At 43.5% G+C, this 26,631-nt stretch overlaps 1 protein-coding gene across 1 annotated transcript in view; it reads left to right on the forward strand.

The window, feature by feature from the left end:
* The window catches only part of LOC134356340 (cadherin-5-like), a 105,415-nt gene that overhangs the window by 32,954 nt on the left and 45,830 nt on the right, over positions 1-26,631 (forward strand). Inside the window, exons 2-6 of the mRNA XM_063067234.1 lie at positions 5,516-5,693; positions 8,387-8,678; positions 15,624-15,743; positions 20,769-20,936; positions 23,869-24,047. Coding sequence (XP_062923304.1) covers positions 5,529-5,693; positions 8,387-8,678; positions 15,624-15,743; positions 20,769-20,936; positions 23,869-24,047 — 924 coding nt within the window. The 5' untranslated portion in view covers positions 5,516-5,528. The remainder of the gene's footprint in view (positions 1-5,515; positions 5,694-8,386; positions 8,679-15,623; positions 15,744-20,768; positions 20,937-23,868; positions 24,048-26,631) is intronic.

Genomic DNA, 26,631 nt, shown 5'->3' on the forward strand with positions numbered 1-26,631 from the left:
AGTTTTGAGGAAGTAGAGGGCTACAGAAGGACAGACAGATTGGGAGTATGTTCCAAGAAACTGCGATGGAATTCAGTGCCTGGAAGTGTGTGGTCATGCACTTCGGTAAAAGAACTAACAGCGTAGACTATTTCCTAAATCAGAAGAAAATTCAAAAATCTGAAGTGCAAATGGACTTGGGAGTCCTTGTGCAGGATTCCCTAAAGGTTAAATTGCAGGTTGAGTCTGTGGTGAGGAAGGCAAATGCAATGTAATGAAGAGTCTCGGCCCAAAACATCAACTGTTTACTCATTTCCATAGATGCTACCTAACCTGCTGAGTTCCTCCAGCATTTTGCATTTGTTGCTCTGGATTTCCAACATTGCAGATTTTCTCGTTTGTGATGTTAGTATTCACTTCAAGAGGACTCGAACATAAAAGCAAGGATGGTATTTTGAGGCTTAATAAAGCACTGCTGAGGCCTGACTTGGAGTACTGTGAAGAGTTTTGGGCCCTCTATCTAAAAAAGGTTGTGTTGGCATTAGAGAGAGTTCAAAGGAGGTTCACGAAAACTATTCCAAAACTGAAAGGCTTGTCATATGAAGAACTTTTGGTGGCTCTGGTCCTGTAATTACAGAAATTCAGAAGAATGAGGGGAGACCTCATGAAGAGGATGGCAGCAGTAATAGGGGACTCTATAGTCCAGGGGACAGATAGGCCATTCTGTAGATGCAAAAAGGTATGTAGATGGTAGTTTCCCTCTCAGATGCTAGAGTCCGCAATGTTTCTGAGGAGGATACTGGCGAGGATAACAGCAGAGCAGAGATGGCTGAAGTTACTGGGAATAATTCTCAAGGTGCAGGACAGATATGCTCCACAGAAGAAGTTGTTCTCAAATGACAGGGGTAGGCAACCGTGGCTGACAAAGGAAGTTGTCTAAAAGTGAAGGAAAGGGCATATAAGGTAGGAAAAGTGAGTGGGAATTTAAATGGAGGAAAAAGTTCCAAGCAAACTCAAAGGACTTAAGGTAGATAAGTCACCTGGACCAGATAGACTACATCCCAGAGTCCAGAGACAGGTTGCTGAAGAGATACATGCGTAGAGGAGTGTGCTGAGCACACATGCCTGGTACACACACAGCTTGGTCTTCTTTGTCAGCTGTCTGTTGTTCCACACTCTCTCATTCAGCCTGGCCATGACAGCTGCAGCTTTGGCAACCCCACTCTTCAACTCTGCTTCAAGGGACAGGGAGTTGGTGATGGTCGACCTAGATAGGTGAAGCAGTCAAGAGAGGAACCATCAATAGTGACGTTTGGGGGAAATTCTGCACCCCGGGCCGTGACATTTGTCTTCTTCAGACTGATGGTTAACCCAAACTCCTTGTGGGCGTGGGTAAAGCGGTTAATCAGTTGTTGGAGTCTGCCTTTAGTGTGTGACATCAATGCTGCATCATCTGCAAACAGCATCTCGCAGATGAGGGTTGTCCTAACTTTGGTCTTGGACTACAAGTGAGTGATGTTGGACAGCTTGCTATCAGCTCTTGTGTGAAGGTACTCTGCGAAAGCACAGTGAAGGAGCCTAGAGAAGAAGATTCCAAAGAGGGTCGGTGGCAGGACGCACCTTGTTTCACTCCGCTGCTCACTGGAAAGGCATCAGAAATTGCTCCATTGAAGCAGACAGCACTGTGCATGTCTTTATGGAAGGGTGATATGAAGCTGTGCAGTCTTGGGGGGACAGCCAATCTTTAGCACAAGTTTGAAGAGTCTGCACCTGCTGACGAGGTCGAACACCTTGGTCAGATCAATGAAGGCTGTGAACAGTGGCTTCTGCTGCTCTCGACACTTCTCCTGCAGCTGGTCCGCTGGCCCAGTGAGAAGATCATGTCCACTGTAGACCTGCCTGCTCCGAACCCGCGCTGGGACTCTGGGTAGACTCTGGGTGCAAGGCTCTGAAGTCGTGCCAAGACAACACGGGCGAACACTTTCCCCACAATACTGAGAAGAGAGATGCCACGGTAGTTGTTACAATCACTATGATCACTCTGGTTTTTGTACAGTGTGACAATGTTGGCATCTCACATGCCTTGGGGAGGGGGGGCGTGGCCTTTCTCCCAGAAAACACAGAAGCTCAGGCAGATGATGTAGCAGGCAGGCTTCCTGTTCTTCAAGACAACGGGGGGAATTCCATCTTTCCCTGGGGCTTTCCCATTGGTGAGATAGTCGATGGCTTTGCTGAGCTCCTCCATAGATGGCAACGCATCAAGCTCTTCCCTGACTGGCAAGTCGGTCAGTGCCTCCAGGGCAGCATCAGTCCCCATGTGCCGGGTTGCAAACAGCTCCAGCTAGTGCTGTAGCCAGCATTCAGGCTGCTAGTCTGGTCCGTGACCACCACCCCATTTTTCCACTTTGATAGGGCTGTCTTGGTGGCTGAAGTGCCCGTTGCCATCAAGCATCCCTCTTGCATTCCGACTGTCAGCAGCGGATTGAATTCTGCTGCACCAATTCAGCCAGACGCTGTTGGCACGGCGTCGGGCAGTTTGCTGTGCCTTGTTCCCAGCAGCTCCGAGGGTGTCGCGTGTGCTGGTGCAGGGGTTCTGCTTGCAGACCAGCAGGGCTTTTCTGTCACTCCATTTCTTCCCAGTGCACTTTGTACCAGTCTGCATTCTTGTGTTCCCTTTTTCCAAATGCTGTTATGACTGAGCTGCAGATAGCATCATGGAGTTGCGACCACTTGGAGTCAGTAGAGGTGCTGACACTAGAACTGTTCTTCATTGTGGCTTCAAAAGCATCTGTGAACTGCTGTGCTCTGTCAGAGTTTGCTGCACAGTGGGTATTGATGCGAGATTGGCCCTTAGTCTTGGAATGATGGAGCCTGTTTAGCATTAGCCCCATTCTACTGACAACAAGGGAGCAGTTTGTGTTGCAGTCTATGGGAAACATCCATTCTATCTAGGCCTTTCAGTATTAGACAATAGACAATAGACAATAGGTGCAGGAGTAGGCCATTCAGCCCTTCGAGCCAGCACCACCATTCACTGTGATCATGGCTGATCATCCACAATCAGTACCCTTTTCCTGCCTTCTCCCCATATCCCTTCGCTCCACTATCCCTAGGAGCTCTATCTAACTCTTTTTTGAAAGAATCCAGAGAATTGGCCTCCACTGCCTTCTGAGGCAGAGCATTCCACAGAACCACAACCCTCTGTGTGAAAAAGTTTTTTCTCAACTCTGTTCTAAATTGTCTACCCTTTATTCTTAAACTGTGGCCTCTGGTTCTGGACTCCACCAACATCGGGAACATGTTTCCTGCCTCTAGCGTGTCCAATCCCTTAATAATCTTATATGTTTCAATCAATAGATTTGTATTATATATACAATATCAATGTATTCAATAGGTTTCAATGAGATTGTACCCTCAATCTTCTAAACTCCAACATTCAAAGTAAAAATTATTATCAGAGTACATACATGTCACTGAATACAACCCTGAGATTCTTTTTCTTGTGAACATACTTAGCAAATCTATGGAACAGTAACTATGAACTGTAAACATCAGTAACCGTTAACTGTAAACAAATTATGGAAATGCGGATATAAACAAATAGCAATAAATAACGAGCTTGAAATAACAATATAACAGAGTCGTTAAATGAGTTTAGCTATCTCCTTTTATTCAAGAGCCCAATGGTTGAGTAGTAGTAACTGTCTTAAGGCTCCTGTACCTTCTGCCTGATGGCAGCGGTGAGAAAAGAGCATGGCCTGGGCGGTGAGGATCTGTGATGGATGCTGTTTTTCTACGGCAATGTTTCATGTAGATATGCTTAATGGTTTTACCCATGGTGTACTGGGCCAAATCTAATACGTTTTGTAGGATTTTCCATTCAATGGCATTGGTGATCCTACACGAGATCCAAACACAGCCGATCAGCACGCTTTCCACCACACATCTATAGGAATTTTCCGAAGTTTTTGATGACATGCCAAACCTCCGCAGGCTCTTGAGGAAGTAGAGGTGCAGTTGTGCTTTCTTTGCAATAATATCCATATGATGGATCCAGGTCAGGTCTTCCGAGATAGTGACATACAGGAATTTGAAGTTACTGACCCTCTCCACCCCGATCCTCCAATGATTACTGGTTCATGGAATTCTGATTTCCCTCTCCTGAAGTCTACAATCAGATCCTTGGTCTTATTGACATTGATTGAACATAGAACATAGAACATAGAATAGTACAGCACAGTACAGGCCCTTCGGCCCACAATGTTGTGCCAACCCTCAAACCCTGCCTCCCATATAAGCCCCCACCTTAAGTTCCTCCATATACCTGTCTAGTAGTCTCTTAAACTTCACTAGTGTATCTGCCTCCACCACTGACTCAAGTAGTGCATTCCATGCACCAACCACTCTCTGAGTGAAAACCCTTCCTCTAAAATCCCCCTTGAACTTCCCACCCCTTACCTTAAAGCCATGTCCTCTTGTACTGAGCAGTGGTGCCCTGGGGAAGAGGTGCTGGCTGTGCACTCTATCTATTCCTCTTATTATCTTGTACACCTCTATCATGTCTCCTCTCATCCTCCTTCTCTCCAAAGAGTAAAGCCCTAGCTCCCTTAATCTCTGATCATAATGCATACTCTCTAATCCAGGCAGCATCCTGGTAAATCTCCTCTGTACCCTTTCCAATGCTTCCACATCCTTCCTATAGTGAAGTTGTTGAGGAGTTGTTGCTATTACACCACTCAGCCAATACAGGCCCAGAACCATCAAATATTGCAACTTTATAAAACGCTGGTTAGGCCACATACAGTTCTGATCGCTCCACTATAGGGGGATGTTGAGGCTTTGGAGAGAGTGCAGAAGAGGTTTACCAGGATGCTGCCTGGTATAGAGGCTATGTGCTATCACAAGAGGCTGGATAAATTTGGGTTGTTTTCTCCTGAGTGCCAGAGGCTGAGGGGGAATCTGATAGAGGTTTATAAAATTATGGGAAGCATAGACGGGGTGGGCAAAGAGTATCTCTTTCCCAGGGTTGAAATGTCCAATGCCATTGGGGATGCACTGCAGGTGAGGGGTGTAGGCTCAAAGGGGAAGTGACAATATATTTTTTACTCAGAGAGTCATGGGTACCTGGAATGCACTGCCTGGTATGGTGGTAGAAACATTAGAAACATTTAAGAGACATTTGGACAGGCACATGGATGGAGGGATAATGACAGGTGGGAGGGATTCGTGTTTGGGTGTTTTTGATTTCCTTTTTAGCTGGTAGGGTGCAACATTGTGGGCCAAATGGCCTGTTCCTGAGCTGTATTGTTCTATGTTCTAAATGCTCCCATGGGAGGGACGAGTGGACAAGGGAGTCATATAGAAAGTGATCCCTATTTAAAGTGAAGACTGGGAGAGGACAGGGAAAGATCTACATATTGGCCTTTCCAACGACGCCTATTTCAACAAAACGGATGAGAGAAAAACACACTGTTCTATTGTGACCTCTGGCAACCACCGTATAGTTTAAAGTAACCTCTGCCCTGTGTTGTTTCAGATTTGTAATCAGCATGATCAGAGCAGGTGTCTCCGTGCTGCTGGTGATTTCCTGTGTGGGCTATGCAGCAGGGCGTGTCTTCGGAGTGAGCAGTAATAGCAGTAAGTCTCCATCGGACTGGATTTGGAACAAAATACACTGCTGGGAGGGCCTTAAAGAGCCCACAGGGATTGGAAAGGTGAGTCTATCTCATCCCACTGCTCCCATTCAGTCAAGAGTAACTTGGTAAGTTGGTAAATCAGTTCATGATTCTCATTTGTACTGAGGAGCAGTGGAAAAACACACACAAAATGCTGGAGGAACTCAACAGGTCAGGCAGCATGTATGAAAGTTTAAAAAATAGTTGACATTTTGGGCCAAGACCCTGCATCAGGGGAGAAGATGCCAGATTAAAAAAGTTAGGGGGAGGGGAAGGAGGATAGCTAGAAGGGTGACAGGTGAAGCCAGGTGGGTGGGAAAGGTAAAGGGCCGAGAAGAAGGAATCTGATAGGAGAGGAGAGTGGACCATGGGAGGTGGGCACCAGGGGGAGGTGATAGGCAGGTGAGGAGCAGAGGTAAAAGGTCAGAGTAGGGAATAGAAGAAGAGGGAGGTAGAGGGGAAAGATTACCGAAGAAATCTATATTCATGTCATCCGATTGCAGACTACCCAGACAGAAGATAAGGTGTTGCTCGTCCACCTGAAGGTGGCCTCACCTTGGCACAAGAGGAGGCCCTGGACAGATATGTTGGAACAAGAATGGGGATAGGAATTAAAATAGTTGGGCACTGAGAAAAACCACAATTGACGATGGAGCCGAGATACTCACCAGGAAATTCTGCTTTTGGTGGATAGAACAGAGGACGTCACTGCTTTTGCAATGTAACAACTGTTTTGCATGGAATTTTTGAACAGAATTGAATTGACTTTATTACTTACATCCTTCATATACATGAGGGGTAAAAATCTTTACATTACATCTCTGTCTAAATGTGCAACATGCAAATTATAGTAATTTGTAATAAATAGTTTGTACAACAGGACAGTCAATAGAGCATAGAAATACAATTGTATCAGTGTGAATTAATCAGTCTGATTGCCTGGTGGAAGAAGTTGTCCTGCAGCCTGTTGGTCCTGGTTTTTATGCTGCGGTACCGTTTCCCAGATGGTAGCAGCTGGAACAGTTTGTGGTTGGGGGTGACTTGGGTCCCCAATGATCCTTCGGGCCCTTTTTACACACCTGTCTTTGTAAATGTCCTGAATAGTGGGAAGTTCACAACTACAGATGGGCTGGGCTGTCCACACCACTCTCTGCAGAGTCCTGCGATTGAGGGAAGTACAGTTCCCATACCAGGCAGTGATGCAGCCAGTCAGAATGCTCTCAATTGTTCCCCTGTAGAAAGAAATTTTGTTGTCTGTAGGAGAAAGGGATTTGTAGAGGAAGAGACTATCTATGGAATGGGAAGATGAAATACCAAATTGAAAAGCACATAAATACCTAACAAGAAATAATGTCAGAAAGCAAACTACTTTCTTTGTAACTTATAAGCTGTAGTAGGTTAGGAATTATAAGGTATATCTGTGTAAACAATTTATATTTTCTAATGGAAGAGTGCAGTGTTGGGAGACACTTGACACAAGTAGTTGGAACACTGATTAATGGATTTATACAGACAAAAATTGGCTGTAGATACAGATTTTTTTGTCAGGAAAAAATTTGACACTGGCCTGGAGTCAACTATTTTTGTACACAGACCTGCCGATAACAATGACCTAGTGCATGTTCAAGAAGCTTATCAATGACTTCAGGAGGAGGAAGCTAGAGGTCCATGAGGCAGTCCTCATCAGAGGTGGAGAGGGTCAGCGACTTTAAATTCCTAGGTGTTATCATTTCAGATGATCTGTCCAGGTACCAGCACATCAGTGCTATTACAAAGAAAGCATGGCAGTATACCTACATTCTTAAAAGTTTGTGAAGGTTCAGCATTGACAGTTTATCCATCCTGTTGGGTGTGGAGTTTCATTGATTCTATTGTGTTTCTTGTATTTACTGTAAATGCCCACAAAAAATGAAGTGCAGGGTTGCATGTGGTGAAATACTGTATAAGTAGAAACAGAGAAAACCTACAGCACAATACAGGCCCTTCAGCCCACAATGCTGTGCGGAACATGTACTTACTTTAGTAATTACCTAGGGTTACCCATAGCCCTCTATTTTTCTGTGCTCTATGTACCTATCCAAGAGTTTCTTAAAAGACCCTATAGTATCTGTCTCCACCACCGTCGCTGGCAGTCCATTCCACGCACTCATCACTCTCTGCGTAAAAAACTTACCCCTGACGTCTCCTCTGTACCTACTTCCAAGCACCTTAAAACTGTGTCCTCTCGTGTTAGCCATTTCAGCCCTGGGGAAAAGCCTCTGACTATCCAGACGATCAATGCTTCTCATCATCTTATACACCTCTATCAACTGTCCATCGCCCCAAGGAGAAAAGGCCAAGTTCACTATACACCTCTATCAAGTCACCTCTCATCCTCCGCCACTCCAAGAAGAAAAGGCTGAGTTCACTCAACCTATTCTCATAAGGCATGGCCCCCAATCCAGGCAATGTCCTTGTAAATCTCCTCTGCACCCTTTCTGGAGTTTCCACATCCTTCCTGTAGTGAGGCGACCAGAACTGAGCACAGTACTCCATGTGGGGTCTGACCAGGGTCCTATAAAGCTGTAACATTACTTCTCGACTCTTAAACTCAATCCCACAGTTGATGAAGTCCAATACACTGTATGCCTTCTTGACCACACAGTCAACCTGCGCAGCAGCTTTGTGTGTCCTGTGGTACTTTGATAATAAATTTACATTGAACTTCAAATCTTTTAAATCCTATTTTCCAGATCCAGTCAGTTTGGCACAAGGAAGGACAAACTAGGTATCAAATCCAGGGTGAGGGAGCTGGCACTATTTTTAAGGTGGACCCCGACACTGGCGATATTGTTGTCTACAGAGAGTTGGACCGGGAGAAGAAGGATCACTACAAATTGCAAGGAACTGTGATTGACAAGAAAACTTCGCAGCCAGTTGGCCCTGTCACCAACTTTACTATTCAAGTACTGGACGTCAATGATAATGCACCCATATTCATCAAAGATCCATTCAATGGAACTGTCGCTGAAATGTCCAGCAAAGGTAAGGACCTGGCCACATCAACAGGGGTCAGGGAGCAAATAAAGCTTGATCTACCTGTCCCTCCATCAATTCCCGGGGCAGGAAAATTACAGGTTCAATAGCGAGTACAGCTCCTTCCTGAGGCTTTTACTGTTCAGACTGCTTTTGGAGTATTCGGAGCAGTTTTGACCCCTTATCTAAGAAGGGACGTGCTGGCATTGGACAGGATCTAGAGCAGAGGTTTGTAACCTTTTTTATGCCTTGGATGCCTACCATAACTGAGGGGTTTGTGGACCCCAGGTTGGGAATCCCTTGTCTAGAGAAAACATCAGAGAAGTAGCTGGGCTATGGAGACCCAGGAAGGTGTTGGACCCATCAACAGCTGACAACTGTGGAAGCCTAAGGATCACCTTTCCCACCGCACTCACCTCTCCTCTGGTTTTAAAAAAATATATCACAGGAGAAGAATGACTATTTTTGTATAGTTCCTGTGGGAATCATCAATATTCCCATTTAGAACTAAACTAAATTAAATTAAAGGCATCCGTTAGTCTTGCGAGAACATGGATCTGCGCCTGGAAAGTCTTCACTCTCCAGGGTGCAGGCCTGGGCAAGGTTGTATGGAAGACTAGCAGTTGCCCATGCTGCAAGTCTCCCCTCTCCACGACACTGATGTTGTCCAAGGGAAGGGCAAGGGCCGATACAGCTTGGCACCAGTGTCGTCACAGAGCACTGTGTGATTAAGTGCCTTGCTCAAGGACGCAACACGCTGCCTTGGCTGGGGCTCGAACTCACGACCTTCAGATTGCTAGTCGAACGCCTTAACCACTTGTCCATGTGCCCACATTTAGAACTACTAGAGCTGAAATCTGCAGCCACAGATACGGCAATAATCAGAACTGTTTCAACCCACTCAGTAAGCTAGCAACTTCAAGCCCCGTCGCCATCAGATTTCTGAATGGTCCATGAACCATGAGCCCTCACTATTATTTGAAATATTTGTTTGTGTAACAAATAGCATTTTTTCTCTGTTAACACAAAAGAACAAATTTAACATCAGATGTTAGTGTTAATAAACCTGATTCTGGTTCTGATAGTGATACCAATCATCTTAGACAGGTTCATATTGGAATTGGTTTATCATTGTTACGTGTGCCAAGACCCAGTGGAAAAATTTCCTTGCATTCTATTTATACAGATCAGATCTTCACAAAGTGCATTGAGGTAGAACAAGGTAAAATAATAACAGAATGCAGAATAAATTAACAGCTACAGCCACAGTCCAGGTAAATGCTAAGGTGAGAAGTGGTAATGAGGTTGTGAGGTCAGGAGTCCACCTTAGATCATAAGACCATAAGATCTAGGAGTGGAATTAGACAATTTGGCCCATCAAGTCTGCTCCACCATTCCATCAGGGCTGATTTATTACCCCTCTCAACCCATTCTCCTGCCTTCTTCCCTTTGACACCCTGGCTAATCAAGAACCTATCTTTGGGGTGCAGATCTCGGACAATCTCACCTCGTCCAGGAACACCACTGGGATTGTGAAACGGGCCCAGCAGAGATTGCACTTTCTGAGGAAGCTTAAACAAGCATCACTCCCCACTAACATCTTAACTACAATCTACAGAGGCGTGGTTGAGAGTGTGCTGACCTTTTGCATCACAACCTGGTACTCCAGCTGCAGTGCTGTCGACAAAAAAGCCTTGCAGAGGGTGGTTAGGGGAGCAGAGAAGGTTATTGGGGTCTCCCTACCTTCTGTCCAAGACCTCTTCAGAGTCGATGCCTCCAGAAGACGCGGTACATCATTAAAGACCCCTCACATCCTCTCCATGAACTGTTTGTTCTTCTGCTATCAGGCAAACGTTACAGGAGCATCAAAACTAAAACCACAAGGCTACTAAACAGCTGCCTCCCACAGGCAGTCAGACTGCTAAATAGCTGCTCTACCTGACACGGCTTTGGACACTTTTAACTTGCACTGGACACTTATAACTTGATTTTAACTGACATGTGGCTGTTGTGTTTTACTATTTATTGTTATGTTTATTATTTAGTGTTGCATTTGTTATGTTATGATTGCACTGCTCCTGGGAAACGTTGTCTCATTCTGCCCTGCAGAGCTGATGTACGGTTAGAATGACAATAAAGTTTTTTGTATCTTTGAACTTCCACTTTAAATATACTCAATAACTTTGCCTCCCCAGCTGTACAAGGCAATGAATTCCACAGTTACGTTACCCTCTGGTTAAAGAAATTCCTCCTCAAAATAGGAGACATCCTTGTTCTAAATGGATGTCCCTCTCTTATGAGGCTGTGCCCTCTGGCCCTAGATTCACCCTATAAAAAATATCCACTCCACATCCACCCTGTCTCGGCCTTTCGAGAGGCTTCAATGAGATCCTCCCTCATTTTCTAAACTCTAGAGAGTACAAGCCCAGAACATCAAATGCTCTTCATACATTAACCCTTTCATATATACAGAAAGGTGCCAGAAAATGGTCAGTAGCATCATGAAGGATCCCATCTACCCTGCTCATGGACTGTTTGTCCCACTCCCTTTAGGGAGCAGGCCACATAGCATGCCAGAAACAACAGATCCAAAACAGCTACTTTCCCCAAGCAGTAAGGCTGATCAACACCTCCACCCACTAACTCCACCACTACTTTATTATTTCCTGCCAGTCACCTTACGTACAACCTAGCGTCACTTTATGGACATAAAATCATTGACATGCAACATGAAAAGAAGTGGTTCCAATATTGACCCCTGCAGATCACTTCTAATCACCGGCAGCCAACCAGAAAAGGCCAATTTTATTCCAATTCTGCCTCCTGCCATTCAGCCAATCATCTATTTCCTAGCCATATAATACCATGGGTTTTTATCTTGTTAAGCAGCCTAATGTGCAGCACCTTGTCAAAGGCCTTCTGAAAATCCAAAGAAACAACATCCACTGACTCTCCTTTGTCTACCTTGCTTGCTATTTCCTCAAAGAATTCCAACAGATTTGTCAGGCAAGATTTCCCCTTAAGGAAACAATGCTGACTTTGGCCTGTTTTACCATGTGCTTCCAAGCTCCCCAAAACCTCATCCTTAATAATGCACTCCAACATCTTGCCAACCACTGAAGTCAGACTTTACTGGCTTATAATTTCCTTTCTTGTGTCTACCTCCCTTATTAAAAAGTGGAGTGACATTTGCAATTTTCCAGTTGTTCAGAACCATTCCAGAATCTAGTGATTCTTGAAAGATCATTACTAATGCTGCCATAATCTCTTTAGCTAACACTTTCAGAAACCTGGGGTGTAGTCCATCTAGTCCAGATGACTCATCTGCCTTCAGACCTTTCACCTTTTCCCTAGTAATAGCAACGACACTCACTTCTGCCCCTGGCACTCTCGAACCTCCAGTATTCTGCTGGTGTCTTCCAAAGTGAAGAATGATGCTAAATACTTAAGTTTGTCTGCCATTTCTTTATCTCCCATTACTATCTCTCCAGCATCATTTTCCAGTGGTCTGGTATCCACTCATACCTCTTCTACTCTTTATACTGTATATCTGGGGGTGAAAACTTCTGGTATCCTCTTTTATATTGGCTAACTTGCATTCATTCATATTTCATCTTTTCTCTCCTCATAGCTTTTTCAGTTTGTTTCCGTTGATTTTTAACTTCCCACTAATTTTATTATGTCTTCTCTTTTCCTTTTATGCTGCCTTTGACTTCCCTTGTCTGCTATGAGTACTTCAGCCTCTCTTTCAGAATACTTCTTCATCTTTGAGATGTATCTATCCCACACCTTCTGAATTGCCCCAGAAACTCCAGCCATGGCTTTCTGCCATCATCCCCTTCCAATCAACTTTGGCCAGCTTCTCTCTCATACCTCTGTAATTCCTTTTACTCCATTGTAATACTGATACATCCGAGAATTCCTTCTCCCTCTCAAACTGCAGTGTGAATTCTATCATATTATGATCAAAGGCCCCTAAGATTTCTTTTACCTTAAGCTCTCTAATCAATTCCAGTTTATTGCACAACACCCAATCCAGAATAGCCTTTCCCCTAGTTGTCTCAACCATAAGCTGCTCTGAAAAGCCATTTCATAGGCATTCTACAAATTCTCTCTCTTAGGACCCAGCACCAACCGAATTTTACCGATCTACCTGCATATTGAAATATCCCATTACTATCAGAACATTGCCTTTCTATCTCCCCTTGTAATTTATACTCCATATCCTGTCTACTGTTCAGAGGTCTGTATATGGCTCTCATCAGAGTCTTGTTACCTTCGCAGTTTCTAAACTCTACCTACAAAGATTCTACATCTTCCAGTTCTATGTTGCCTCTCCCTAAGGATCTATTGTCTTATTTTATATAAGGTCCATTCAAAAGTCAGATAACAGTAGCGTAGAAACTGTCCTTGAAACTGGTGGTAGGTGCTGTCAGGCTTTTGTGTCTTCTACCTCATGGGAGAGGGGAGAAGAGAGAATGTCCAAGGTGTATGGAGCCTTTGATTATGCAGGCTGCTTTACTGCGGCACTGAGTAAAGTGTGGAATAAGTTCTTAACGGAAGGTTGGATTCTGTAATGCCCAGAGCTATGTCCACAACTCTCTGCAGTTTCTTGCAGTCACGTGCAGAGCAGTTGCCATACCAACCCTTAATACATCCAGTTGGGATGTTTTCTGTGGTGCCTTGATAAAAATTGATAAAGGTCGACAGGGATATGCCGAAATTTTTTAACCTCCACAATACTGTGGAAAAGCTTATCTTGCATACTGTTCATACAGATCAATTCATTACACAGTGCATTGAGGTAATGCAAGGTAAAACAATAAAATGCAGAATGAAGTGTTACAGTTACAGAGAAAGTGCAGGCAATAAGCTACAAGATCATAACAAGGTAGATTATGAGGTCAAGAATCTACGGTGCCTATAAAAAGTATTCAGCCCCTTGGAAGTTTTCATGTTTTATTGTTTTTACAACATTGAATCACAGTGGATTTCATTTTAAGCAACACACATAAAAGTTGCTGGTGAACGCAGCAGAAATTCCAGCATCTGCAGATTTCCTCATGTGTGGATTTCATTTTGCTTTTTTGACACTGATCAACAAAAAAAAAGCCTTTCATGTCAAAGTGAAAACAGATCTCTACAAAGTGATCCAAATTAATTACAAATATAAAACACAAAATAATTGATTGCATAAGTATTCACCCTCTCCCCTTAATATGACACACCAAATCATCTCTGGTGGAGCCAATAGGCTATAGAAGTCACATGATTAGTTAAAGTGTCCTAGCTATATATAAATCTGAGTGCAGTCAAGGTGTTTCAATTGATTGTAGTAAATAGATACCTATACCTGGAAGATCCAGCTACTGGTGAGTCAGCATCCTGACAAAAACTACACCATGAGGACAAAAGAACACTCCAAACAACTCCACAAAATAGCTTTTCTATGTTTCTATGTTATTGAAAACTACAAGTCAAGAGATGGATACAAGAAAATTTCCAAATCACTGAATAACCCTTGCAGTACAGTTAATTCAATCATCAAGAAATGGCAAGAATATGGCACAGCTGTAAATCTGCCTAGAGCAGGTCATCCTCAAAAACTGAGTGACCGTGCAAGAAGGGGACTAGTGAAGGAGGCCACCAGGAGACCCAAGACAACTCCAGAGCAGTCGCAAGCTTCAGTGGCTGAGATGACAGAGACTGCACATACAACTGTTGCCCAGGTGCTTCCCCAGTCGCAGCTTTATGAGAGAGTGGTGAAGAGAAGGCAGATGTTGATTAAAAACTCACATGAAGTCTCAGCTAGTTTGCCAGAAGGAGACTCAGAAGTTAGCTGGAAGAAGGTTCTATAGTCTGATGAAAAAAGGATTGAGCTTTGTGGCCATTTGATTAAACACTCTTTTTGCCGTAAGCCAAACACCACACATCATCAAAAACACACAGTGAAACATGGTGGTAACTGCATCAGGCCATGGGGATGCTTCACTGCAGGAGACCCTAGAAGTCTTGTGAAGGTAGAGGGTAAAATGAATGCAGCAAAATATAGGGAAATCCTGGAGGAAAACCTGATGCAGTCTGCAAGAGAACCGCAACTTGGGAGATTTGTTTTCCAGAAAGACAATGACCCCAAGCATAAAGCCAAAGCTACACAGGAATAGCTTAAAAACAACAAAGTTAATGTCCTGGAGTGGCCAACTCAGAGTCCAGACCTCAATCCAATTAAGAATTGTGGCTGGACTTGAAAAGGGCTGTTTACTCACGATTCACATGCAATCTGACAATACTTGAGTAGCTCTGTAAAGAAAAATGGGGAAAAATTGCAGTGTCCAGATATGCAAAGCTGATAGAGACCTATCCACACAGACTCAAGGCTATAATTGCTGCTAAAGGTGTATCTACTAAATACTGACTTGAAGGAGGGGTGAATACTTAGGCAATCAATGATTTTGAGTTTTGTATTTGTAATTAATTTGGATCACCTGTTTTCACTTTGACATGAAAAAGTCTTTTTTCTATTAGTCAGTGTCAAGAAAGCCAAATTAAATCCATTGTGATTCAACATTGTAAAACAATAAAACATGAAAACCTCCAAGGGGGGGTGAATCCTTTTTATAAGCATTGTATCTTATTGTACTCGGGGATTGCTTAGTAGTCCTGTATTGACACAGACATGCCACATTTCTTCGTCCTCCTCAGGAAGCAGAGGTGTTGGTGAACTCTCTTGGCCATGACATCAATATGGTTGGACCTGGACAGGCAATTGGTGATATATATACCTAGGAACGCAACAGGAATCATTTATATTTTAACCAGAAATGATAGAAGATGGGAGTGTGGTATATATGCATTGGGTATTTTCCTGTGACAGAGGTGTATGACATGTGGCAGTTCTGATCTGACTATCATCAGTTTATGTCAGTTCTGATTTGATTTCTTCGCCCACCACAGGAACCTCCGTTCTGGCTGTCAGTGCTCATGATCCGGATGATCCAACAGTTTACAAAAATGCCAAAGTAACATACAAAATTCTGAGCAAGCAGGAAGATTTCAACATGGACCCATACACAGGTAAGTAGTACACATGATCTAATCAGAGCACTTCTGTCTGATGAGTGGGAAATGAATGGGAACTATTGATTTAGCAGAATAGGCCCCCATGCTTTTCAAGCCACACTATCCACAACCTCTGATTTAACCCAAGCATAATCACAGGAGAATTTACAATGACCAATTAACCTAATAACTGGTGCTTTGGACTGTGGGAGGAAACTGGAGCACCCAGAGGAAACCCACACATTCCATGGGGAGGACGTACAGCCTCCTTACAGAGGATATTGAGATTGAACTCTGAAACTCTGATGCCCTGAGCTGTAACAGTGTCACAGTAACCACTACACTGCTGTGGAACACTATAAATTGATCTTCCATGGAAGCACATGGTGAATCAGAGACCATCAACAGCTTGTGTGGAGACCCTCTCTGATTGAATACAGATAGTGAGGGATAATCTCAAGCACCCTGGCCAATAGCAATTAGGTTATTATGTCACTGCCTCTAAACTTCTGTTGGAGGAACTCAGCCTCTGTGGAGGGGAATAAACAGTCAACATTTTGGTCTGAGGCTTTGCAGACTCAAGTTCTGATAAAGTATCTCAGCTCAAAATGTCAGCTGTTTATTCCCCTCCCGAGATGCTGTCTGACCTGCTGAGTACTCCAACATTTTATGTGAATTACTCAGATGCATCTGCCGAATCTTTTGTGTAATCTGAAGTTCTGTCTCCTACTTTTCCTGACAAACTTTCTTTACTCTTTGGATGAGGCATACAATGAGGTGAGGATGTAGAAGACCCCACATTCACTACTTTGTTGGCAAGTAGTGCAAAGCCAACACGTTCCTAGTGTCACATTTGGGGTTTGATGTTCTTGGTGCTGTTAGCATGATTTGTTTTTTGCACTTGGGAACATCGGTGTGTTTCTTTGAATGTTTTTTTCTATTTCGTAGCTGTCTGGAGAAGACGAATTTCAGAGTTGTACACTGCATACGTACTTTGGTAATAAATGTACCTTGAAGTATTGTGCACAGCTTTGGTCACCGTGCTATAGAAAAAATGCCATTGATCTGGAAAAGGTGCAGAAGAGATTTACGAGGATGTTACCACACTGGCAATATTGTGTTCAGTTCTGGATGTCACATTATAAGGCAGAGATCATAAGCTGCTGCATTTAGAGGGGATGCAAAGGAGATTTACCAGGGTATTGCCTGGATTAGAGGACATGTCTGATTCGATACAGTGAATAAGGGACTTTCTAAAACAGACTAGACAATACCAGTTTTGACATTATTTCCCAGCCATTTAAACCTCTCTGCACTGCCCAACAACCCACCAATTTAACCCTAGCTTAATCACAGGACAATTTTCATTGGCCAGTTAATCCAGTAATTGGTACATCTTTGGACTGTGGGAAGAAACCCACGCAGTCACACGGAGAACGTACAAAATTTCTTATGAAGAATGCTGGAATTGAACTCAGAACTCTGACACCCCAAGCTGTAACAGTGTCACGCAAACCACTATGCTACCGTGACATCTACGTTTCTTCTTACCTGTGACTGATGCAGTACGTCAGTGTGCAATCTCTACTTACACTGATACTGAGGGGCAATGGGCAGGCTAGGTCACAGGTACACAAGCGACCTTCAGCTAGCGCTGCTCCAGGTGAATGAGGGAAGGAGCAGCATGCTGACTGGACTGGAGAGCATTGTTATGAGGGTAGGTTTGCTGAATGAGGGCTTTCCTCTTTGGAGCAAAGCAGCATGAGAGGTGACTTGATAGAAATGTATAAGATGATACTTTATACTTTATTGTCGCCAAACAATTGATACTAGAACGTACAATCATCACAGCGATATTTGATTCTGCGCTTCCCACTCCCTGGATTACAAATCGATAGTAAATATTAAAAATTTGAATTATAAATCATAAATAGAAAATAGAAAAATGGAAAGTAAGGTAAAGCAAAAAAACCGAGAGGCAGGTCCGGATCTTTGGAGGGTACGGCCCAGATCCGGGTCAGGATCCGTTCAGTAGTCTTATCACAGATGGAAAGAAGCTGTTCCAAATATGGCCGTACGAGTCTTCAAGCTCCTGAGCCTTCTCCCGGAGGGAGGAGGGACGAAAAGTGTGTTGGCTGGGTGGGTCGTGTCCTTGATTATCCTGGCAGCACTGATAAGATCAAGGGGATGGACAGACTTTTTTCCCCAGAGTGGAAATGGCCAATATGAGGGGGTATAATTTTGAGGTGACTGGAGGAAAGTATTGGGGGGAATGTCAGAGGTAAATTTTTTTACACAGAGTGGGAGAGACAGGCACAGTGCCATGAATGCTTCCTCAGTATTTTTCCATCTCTTTTTCCACTACTTGTTTACTTTATTTTTTAGATATTCTTATTGTAATTTATAGTTTTTATTACTATATATATAAATGATGGTGATATTAAACCTGATTCTGATACATTAGATTAACGTAACTCGTAGATAGACATCTGAATGATAGAAAAATAGAGGGCTTTGTGGGAGGGAAGAGTTAAATTGATCTTTAGAGTAGGTTAACGGCCATTGTGGGCCAAAGGACCTGTACTGTGCTGTAATGATCTAAGTTCTATATTTTATGTTCTCAGCACAATAAGGGGATGAGTTATGGAGAGAGGCAGAGCATGCTGGGACTTTATAGAACATAGAACATAGAATAGTACAGCACAGTACAGGCCCTTCGGCCCACAATGTCATGCCGACCCTCAAACCCTGCCTCCCATATAAGCCCCCACTTTAAATTCCTCCATATACCTCTCTAGTAGTCTCTTAAACTTCACTAGTGTGTCTGCCTCCACCACTGACTCAGGCAGTGCACTCCACACACCAACCACTATTCCTTCAACCACAGCAGAATGAGGGGTTGATTTAATCTGGTGTAATAATCATTGGGGCATAGATAGGGTGAATGCACCTGCAGCCTATTTAAACCCAGCTCTCATCCACAGTTCTTGTTCATTCATCGAGCCAGCCAGCCACAACCAGTTGCGCCGAGCTTTCACTCTCCCTGCCTAAAGTTGACCTTGTTGCCTGTTGTGTTTTCCCCTGTGCCCATGGCCATGTTTTTATACAATCAGTAGCTGAATAGCCTGGATAATTATCACACTGCAGTCTACAAGACATTGCTACATGTTAGTTGGTTAGTGAGGCATCACTTAATTCATTCACAGAAGGTAGATATTGCTGGCAAGGGCAGCATTTATTGTCCATGCTGGCTACCCTTGAGAAGATGGTGAGCTTGTTCTTTGGGCCAGATTGAGAAGGTCAAGTTGTTGCAACTGGAGGCCAGTTCAGCTTGCTGCTGCACAGGGGTTACTCACCTCCATGCTAAACTGAAACTGTCACCTGCAACTAACAGGCTACTGAATTTGCTGCAGTGATATCTGGCTTTGCAAATGTGGACTCGCTTTCATGAATTTCAGTTTGCACAATTTGCTTTTTTCTGCACGTTGTGTGTTTGATAGTATCTTTTTATAATGGGTTCCACGGGTTTCATTGTTTTGTGGCTGCCTGTAAGGAGGCAAATCTCTTGGTTGTATATAGTACAAATACTTTGAGATTGAATGTACTTTGAACTTTGAAGTGGAGGTGCTCCCCTGGTGTTATTGGGCAGCTAATTCCAGGATTTGGACCCAGTGTGGAAGTTGCGGGAAGGCAAAGGTTAAAGACAACATCCAGGTAAGAATGGAAGGATGTGAAATACACCCAACAAATTAGGGAAAACTGCTTTACTAACTCCAAAATGTCATTGGTTGTCAGCTTGTAGTTTCTATTGACTTTTTACATTTCTACTGTGAATGGCGATTAACCTTGCAAGCAAAGAATTCAACCATACACAAATTGCCAAATGGTCAAAATCCATAACTGATAAGCTAATTCTGTATAGAAATAGCAGTTTTCAAGTTCAATTTCAAGTCTAATTATCATTCAAGCATACATGAATTAGCTGGTGGTGTTGTGGATTCCACACCAGAGTTTGAGGTGAGTGCTCCCGGGTTTGAATCCAGTCGGCTCCTTGCATGATTTCCATCCGTGTTGAGCGTCGAGCTAGCAACTCGGCCACATAAAAAAGCAGACAAATGTTAAAGAACTGGCTGGGTTGCTGCCTGGCACAGAGTGGAACAACAAATACAAGAATACCAGTGAATGTAGTCAAACAAAACAGCGTTCCTCCGCGGCCAAGGTGCAAAACACAGTACCAAAAGCATACAGCACAAAGCACACATAGCACATATAAGATAGCAATTAAACATACCTCGGCGCATGCACGCATGCAACCCGGCTTATCATTTCACCAATCAAACAATAGAGGGCAGCGCTGACGAAAGGGGCCTGCCCCCAACCCAGCATAGACGTCCAGCATCTTCTGTCCTGGCTTCTGAACAGCGTGGGTGACAGGGGCCATGCTGTTCTCCTTGTGCACAAGTAAATAAAGTATGTCTGAGTCGTTTGTGCATGCATTCTGGGCCCAGTTATTCTTATTCATCGACGACGACACCAGCAGTGAATGATACCTTCCCAAGGTAGGATGCTGTTTAACTTGGAGTGAACATGTGTTCCATGCACACGCTGACTTTGTCCTTCTTGGTGAAAGGTTTTCGGTTTGGGGAGATACTGGGTGATTGACTGCAGAAGTTTATCAATAATATACACTGGTGGTGAGGGGGGATGAGTATTCAGGGCAGTGAATGGGGTGCCAGTTAAACAGGCTGCGTTGGCTGGACTGGTGTCAGGCTTCTTGGCCAACTTGGTCATGGAAAGAATGTGCCAACTCCACACAAACAGAGGCCAGGGTTGAACCCGGGTCTCTGCTGCTGGGAGACCATGGCCCTGCCAACTGGCGAGAGTAGGTGCTCTAGATGATGAATGTTGAAACTTTCTGAGAACTTTCTAAAGTTTTTACATAAAGATGGCCTTCCTTTTCAGAAAGTTTTGCCTGTGAAGAATCCCACATTCAGAATCATAAAAGGATGCTCTTAAATAATATATTCTTTTTTTACCTAGGAATCATATATGTAAACAACTCAAAACTGGACCGAGAAAAGAAGAAAAATTATCAGCTGGTAGTACAGGCCAAGGACATGGAATTTGAAATAGGAGGAAAGAGTTCTTCAGCAACTGTATACATCTCTCTGACCGACATTAATGACAACGCACCCTACTTCGAACACAGTAAGATCTATTTCTGACTACTGGCGACCAAAGTCAGGGACATAGCATGCAGGATCTCCTTACGCATGGCAGACCTTAACTTTAGTTCCACTGCTAAAGTTATTTGTATCCACAGATGAGAAATACCATAGAACTCAGTCTGCAAAAGTCTAATTAATACCACAGCATTCCAAGATCACTGAGGAGAGATAAAAGCGGAAAATGCGGGAAACAACCAGCGAGTCAGGAAGTATTTCAGATTGGGGATTCTTAGCAGTGTGGAGGTATGAGGGATCTTGGGGTCCAAATTCATAGATCCCTCAAATTTGCCATGCAAGTTGATAGGATGGTTAAGAAGACATGTGATGTGTTGGTTAGTGTGGGCACGTGGACAAGTAGTTAAGGCATTGGACTAGTGACCTGAAGGTCGTGAGTTCGAGCCCCAGCCGAGGCAATGTGTTGTGTCCTTGAGCAAAGTACTTAATCTGCGATGGCACTGGTGCCAAGCTGTATGGGTCCTAATGCACTTCCCTTGGACAACATTGTTGTCATAGAGAGGGGAGACTTGCAGCCTGGGCAACTGCTGGTCTTCCATACAACCTTGCCCAGACCTGCGCCCTGGACAGTGAAGACTTTCCAGGCACAGATCCATGGTCTCGCAAGACTAACGGTGTGTTGGTCCTGATTCATCAGCGGATTAAGTTCATGAGCCGAAATGTAATACTGCAGCTCTATAAAAATGTGTTCATACCACACGTCAATCATTGGAGAGCCTGCCTTAAGGTGGAGTCAGCTAGGCCTTTTTTTTCAGAGCAAAGGATGATGAGAGGCAATTTGATAGAGGTGTACAAGATGATAAGGTACACAGTTAGAGTAGAAACCAGTGCCTTTGTCCCAGGGTGGCAATGGCTAATAACAGTTGACATTCTTTTAAGGTGATTGGAATATCAGAGGTAGGTGTTTTTTTTACAGAGAGTGGTGAGTGCATGGAATGCACTCCCAGGCTAGTGCAAGAGGCAGACACAAAAGTACAAAGTAAATGTATTATCAATGTACATATGTATCAGCAGGAACAACGCTGAGATTCATTTCCTTGTGGGCATACTCAACAAACCTACAGAATAGTAACTGTAACAGAATGAGTGAGTAACCAACAAACTAGGACCATAAGACCAAAAGAATTAGGCCATTCAGCCCAGAGAGTCTGCTCCACCATTCCATCATGGCTGATCCTGGATCCCACTTAACCCCATTCACCGGCCTTCTCGTCATATCCTTTGATGCCCTGACCAATCAACGTCTGCTTTAAGTATACCCACAGACTTGGGCTCCACCACAGTCTAGGGCAGAGCACTTCACAGATTCACCACCCTCTAGCTAAAAAAAATTCCTCTTTACCTCTGCTCTTAAAGGTCACCTGGGAGTCTTGCACTAAGTCCTTCTGCACCTCTTTCCTAACCACAAGAGGAGGCTAAGGGTGAGAATGAAGCGAGTTTGTCGATCGGCTAAACTTGCTCAGCATTCTTGAGAAATTCTGAACCAACGATATTTTGTTTTGTGGAGAGTCAAAGCTGTTGTGTGGGTCAGGATTAGTTTTGGTCTGATAGAGATACACATCACTACTGTTGAATTGACTTTGACTATAAGATGTAGGAGCAGGATTAGGCCATTTGGCCCATCGATTCTGCTCCACCATTCCATCATGACTGATTTATTATCCCACACAAGCCTATTTCTTGCTTTTTCCCCATAAAACAAAGAGGAACCTATCAACTTCTGCTTTAAATATACCCATTGCATTGGGATTTATTAGCATTGGAATTAGGACTTTTAACCAACTGATAAAGATTAGCTATATTTATCACATGTACATCGAAATATTGAAACATGAGTTGTTTCGTGCCCAATCAGCGGGGATGCTGGGAGTAGCCCACATTTTGCCATGCTTCCGACCCAAACATAGCATGCCCACTGCTCACTAACCCGAAACATATACATTTGGAATGTAGGAGGAAACCGGAGCACCCAGAGGAAACACACACAGACACAGGGAGAACGTTCAGACTCCCTACATAGAAAGGCAGAATCTGAACCCTAATCAGTGATCGTTGGTACTGTAAAGCAATGAGCTAACCACTATGCTACTGCACCACAGGCAGTAATGATACAAAGTAATTTATTATCAAAGTACATACACGTCAGGCAAGCGCCATGGCAGACTGCAACATCGAAACAGCCGACTGTTGCTCTCCCCTCTCGCTGTTGCAGGAGTGATATCTCTCTCTCCCGCTCTAGTGCAAGAGAGCCTGTCTGAGATGTCGACGTGTTGCCATGGACAGTAGTTTTTGATGGACTCTGGTCTCTGGGGGCTTTGCTGTGGCTTGTTTGGTGGGTGGTGGTGGTGGGGGGGGGTTATGCTTTTGCTGGAGCAAGCGGGGGGAGGGAGAGGGAGGAAGGTTGATGCATTTGCTGCTGCTTTTGTATGGAAGGGGGAGGAAGGGCTTTGGGGTCTAACATTTTCAGTCACTCATTCTTTGGGGATATTATTTCTGTTTCATGGATGTCTGTGAAGAGTAGGAACTTCAGGTTGTAAACTATACATCCTTTGATATTAAATTGAACCATTGAACCATATACAGTAATGTCCTGAGATTCATTTTCTTGCAGGCATTTACTGTGGAACAAAGAATCAGAAGTACAATAGAATGAATGGAAAACTACACACAGAGTGATGAACAATGTCTCCTGCCCCATAACCCACTTACCGTTATTAAACAAGTACTTAGTATTTTCCAATCAAGCCCCAGCCTTGATTAATGTGAGCAACACATGAAATGCTGAAGAAACTCAAGGGGTCAGGGAACATTTATGTTGGGGAATGGACGGTTGACATTTTAGGTCAAGAGCTCTTTTTTATGGGTCTGAGTAATGTGGAGTTTTGTTGTCTGAGCAGGCCAATATAATCATACGGTGCCAGAAAACACCTCGATTGGAGTTGAATTCGGACGAGTGAAGGCAAAGGATCTCGATGAAGGAGAGAATGCAAAGATCTTGTACACAATTGAATCTAACAATATGTTTCAGATCACAACCGATCCGCGTACACAGCAGGGTGTGATAATGCTAAAAAAGGTAAATTTTCATAAATGCTAAAATTCTAAACTTATCTTTTACTGTCTCTGCCCTGAGACTGTGTAACAGGACAGTGTAGAGGAAGATTTATCCTGTATCAAATGAGTACTGTCTCTGCCCTGGGATTCTGTGACAAGACAGTGTAGAGAGAGCTTTACTTTGTCTCTAATGAGTGCTATCCCTGCCCTCGGACTGTGTAGAGGGAGCTCCGTCCTACAGTTTCCCTGTGCTTGGATACGAAGATTTATGACACTGGAAATCTGAGAGTGTACATAACAGGAAAGGCTGAAAAGGCTCCTTGCTCTGGGATGCTGAGAGACAATTTCACAGAGATCTTGAAATGATGGTAGATTTTGATGGTGTTAGTTCAGAGGGAATGTTTTCAACTGAAGACCATGGCTGGAAACCATCAATGAAAGAGAGTCACCAGGAATCCCAATGGGGAATTCAGAAGAGATTTCTTTGTCCAAATTGTATTCATCCCACAGGGTGTGACATGCAAGTCGAGATACATTTAAGGGGAGCTTGAAGGAGATGCAAAGTGATGATTACCCTAGTATAATAAGACCATAAGATATAGGAGCAGAATTAGGCCATTTCACCCATCGAGTCTGCTCTGCCCTTTCATCATGGCTGATTTTCTCAGCCCCAATCTCCTGACTTCTCCCCGTTTTCCTTCATGCTCTGGCTAATCAAGAATCTATCAACCTCTGCCTTAAATATACCCAATAACTCTGCCTCCACAGCCACCTGTGGCAACAAATCCCACAGATTCCCCCCTCTCTGAGTAAAGCCAAAATGGGAAAAACTACCTTGGACATCAGCATTGACTAGATGGGCTACATGGGTTATTGGAAGGACTAAGAGGTGATTTTTTTTTTTTTGTTTGTGATGTGTTTTGCTCATGATGGGGCTATGAGACCTTAAAGCTATGTCCTCTCATTTTAGACTCTGCTGTTCTGAGAAAGAGATAACCCATCCACCCTGTCAAGTTCAAGTTTATTGTCATCTGACTGTACATGTATACAACCAAATGAAACAATGTTCCTCCGTATCATGGTGCACCCACAAAATATATATCACACACAGCACATAAAACAAAATTTTACCATAAATAAGTTAATAAAAGATAACTCAAAGTGCATAGCACAGATAAACAGTGAAAATATATACAAACAAATGAAACAACATTGACCAGAGTTATCATCATCATTTTGTACCATGTCGTATGATGTGAGTGATCCATCGTCTTCCATCTGTCTTTAATCTGAGAAGTTCTCATAAGCTCTTCAAAACTTTTGTCTGTCCATCTCCTTGATGTAACTCATGAATGTCATGTGCTATGCCCCTAACTTTTTCTTCCATTAATTTTTCCCATCACTGCACCCACAAAACATATAGCCAACCAAATCCAACAGCATTAACCACAGTGCACCCACAAAATGTATATATAACCAAATCCAACAACATTAACCACAGTGCACCCACAAAATGTATATATAACCAAATCAAACAACATTAACCATAGTGCACCCACAAAATGTATATATAACCAAATCCAACAACATTAACCACAGTGCACCCACAAAATGTATATATAACCAAATCAAACAACATTAACCATAGTGCACCCACAAAACATAACGACAACCAAATCAAACAACATTAACCACGGCACACCCAAAAATTGTATACATCACCAAATCAAACAACATCAACCACAGCGCACCCACAAACCGTACAGACAACCACATCAAACAACATTAACCACGGCACACCCAAAAACTTCATAGACAACCAAATCAAACAACATACCCAGTCCAGCAGTCTTGGTCCTGATGTCCCTGTACCTCCTTCCCGGAGGTAGAGGGTCAAAAAGACTGTGGGATGTGTGGTAGGGATCCTCAACAATGCTCCAGGCCCTTCATCTGCAACACTCCTGGTAAATGTCACAAAGTGGGGGGAGGGGTTGAGATTCAGGTAATCCTCTCATGTATGCCTTTCCTAATTTAATTCACTTCTATCAAGTCACTCCTCAATCTTGGACACTGCAGAGAAATCAACCCAATTTTCTCCAATCTCTCCTTATGGCTAATACTCCCTCATCCAGACAGCATCCCAGTGAATCTCTTCTGCAGCCTTTCTAAAGTCTTCACATCCTTTCTGTAACGGGGTGACCAGAACTGAACACAACACTCCAGAAGTGGTCTAACCAAACCTGTTTCATGATTTCTTCATCCTTGTACTCAGAGCCCCATCTGAAGAAGGCAAGCACGCCAAACGCAATCTCCAGCATCTTGTCTACCTCGTTCTCCATATTCAGGGAACTATATACAGTACTGGGCAAAACTCTTGGGCACCCTCAGTTTTTTTAATATAGTTTCAGGTGGTATGGCCTCCACAGGTCCCTGCCTGGATTACCTGGAGAGACAGAAGCAAGCGAGACAGCCAGAGTCTACAGAAGAACTGTAGCAAGTTCTCCAAGATGCTTGGAACATCCTTACAGCCGATTCTCTTATAAAACTGCACAACAGTGTACCTAACAGAATTGATGCAGTTTTAAAGGTCAAACTAAAAATTTGGT

The sequence above is a fragment of the Mobula hypostoma genome, chromosome 14 (genome assembly GCF_963921235.1).
Source record: "Mobula hypostoma chromosome 14, sMobHyp1.1, whole genome shotgun sequence".
NCBI classification, from domain to species: domain Eukaryota; kingdom Metazoa; phylum Chordata; class Chondrichthyes; order Myliobatiformes; family Myliobatidae; genus Mobula; species Mobula hypostoma.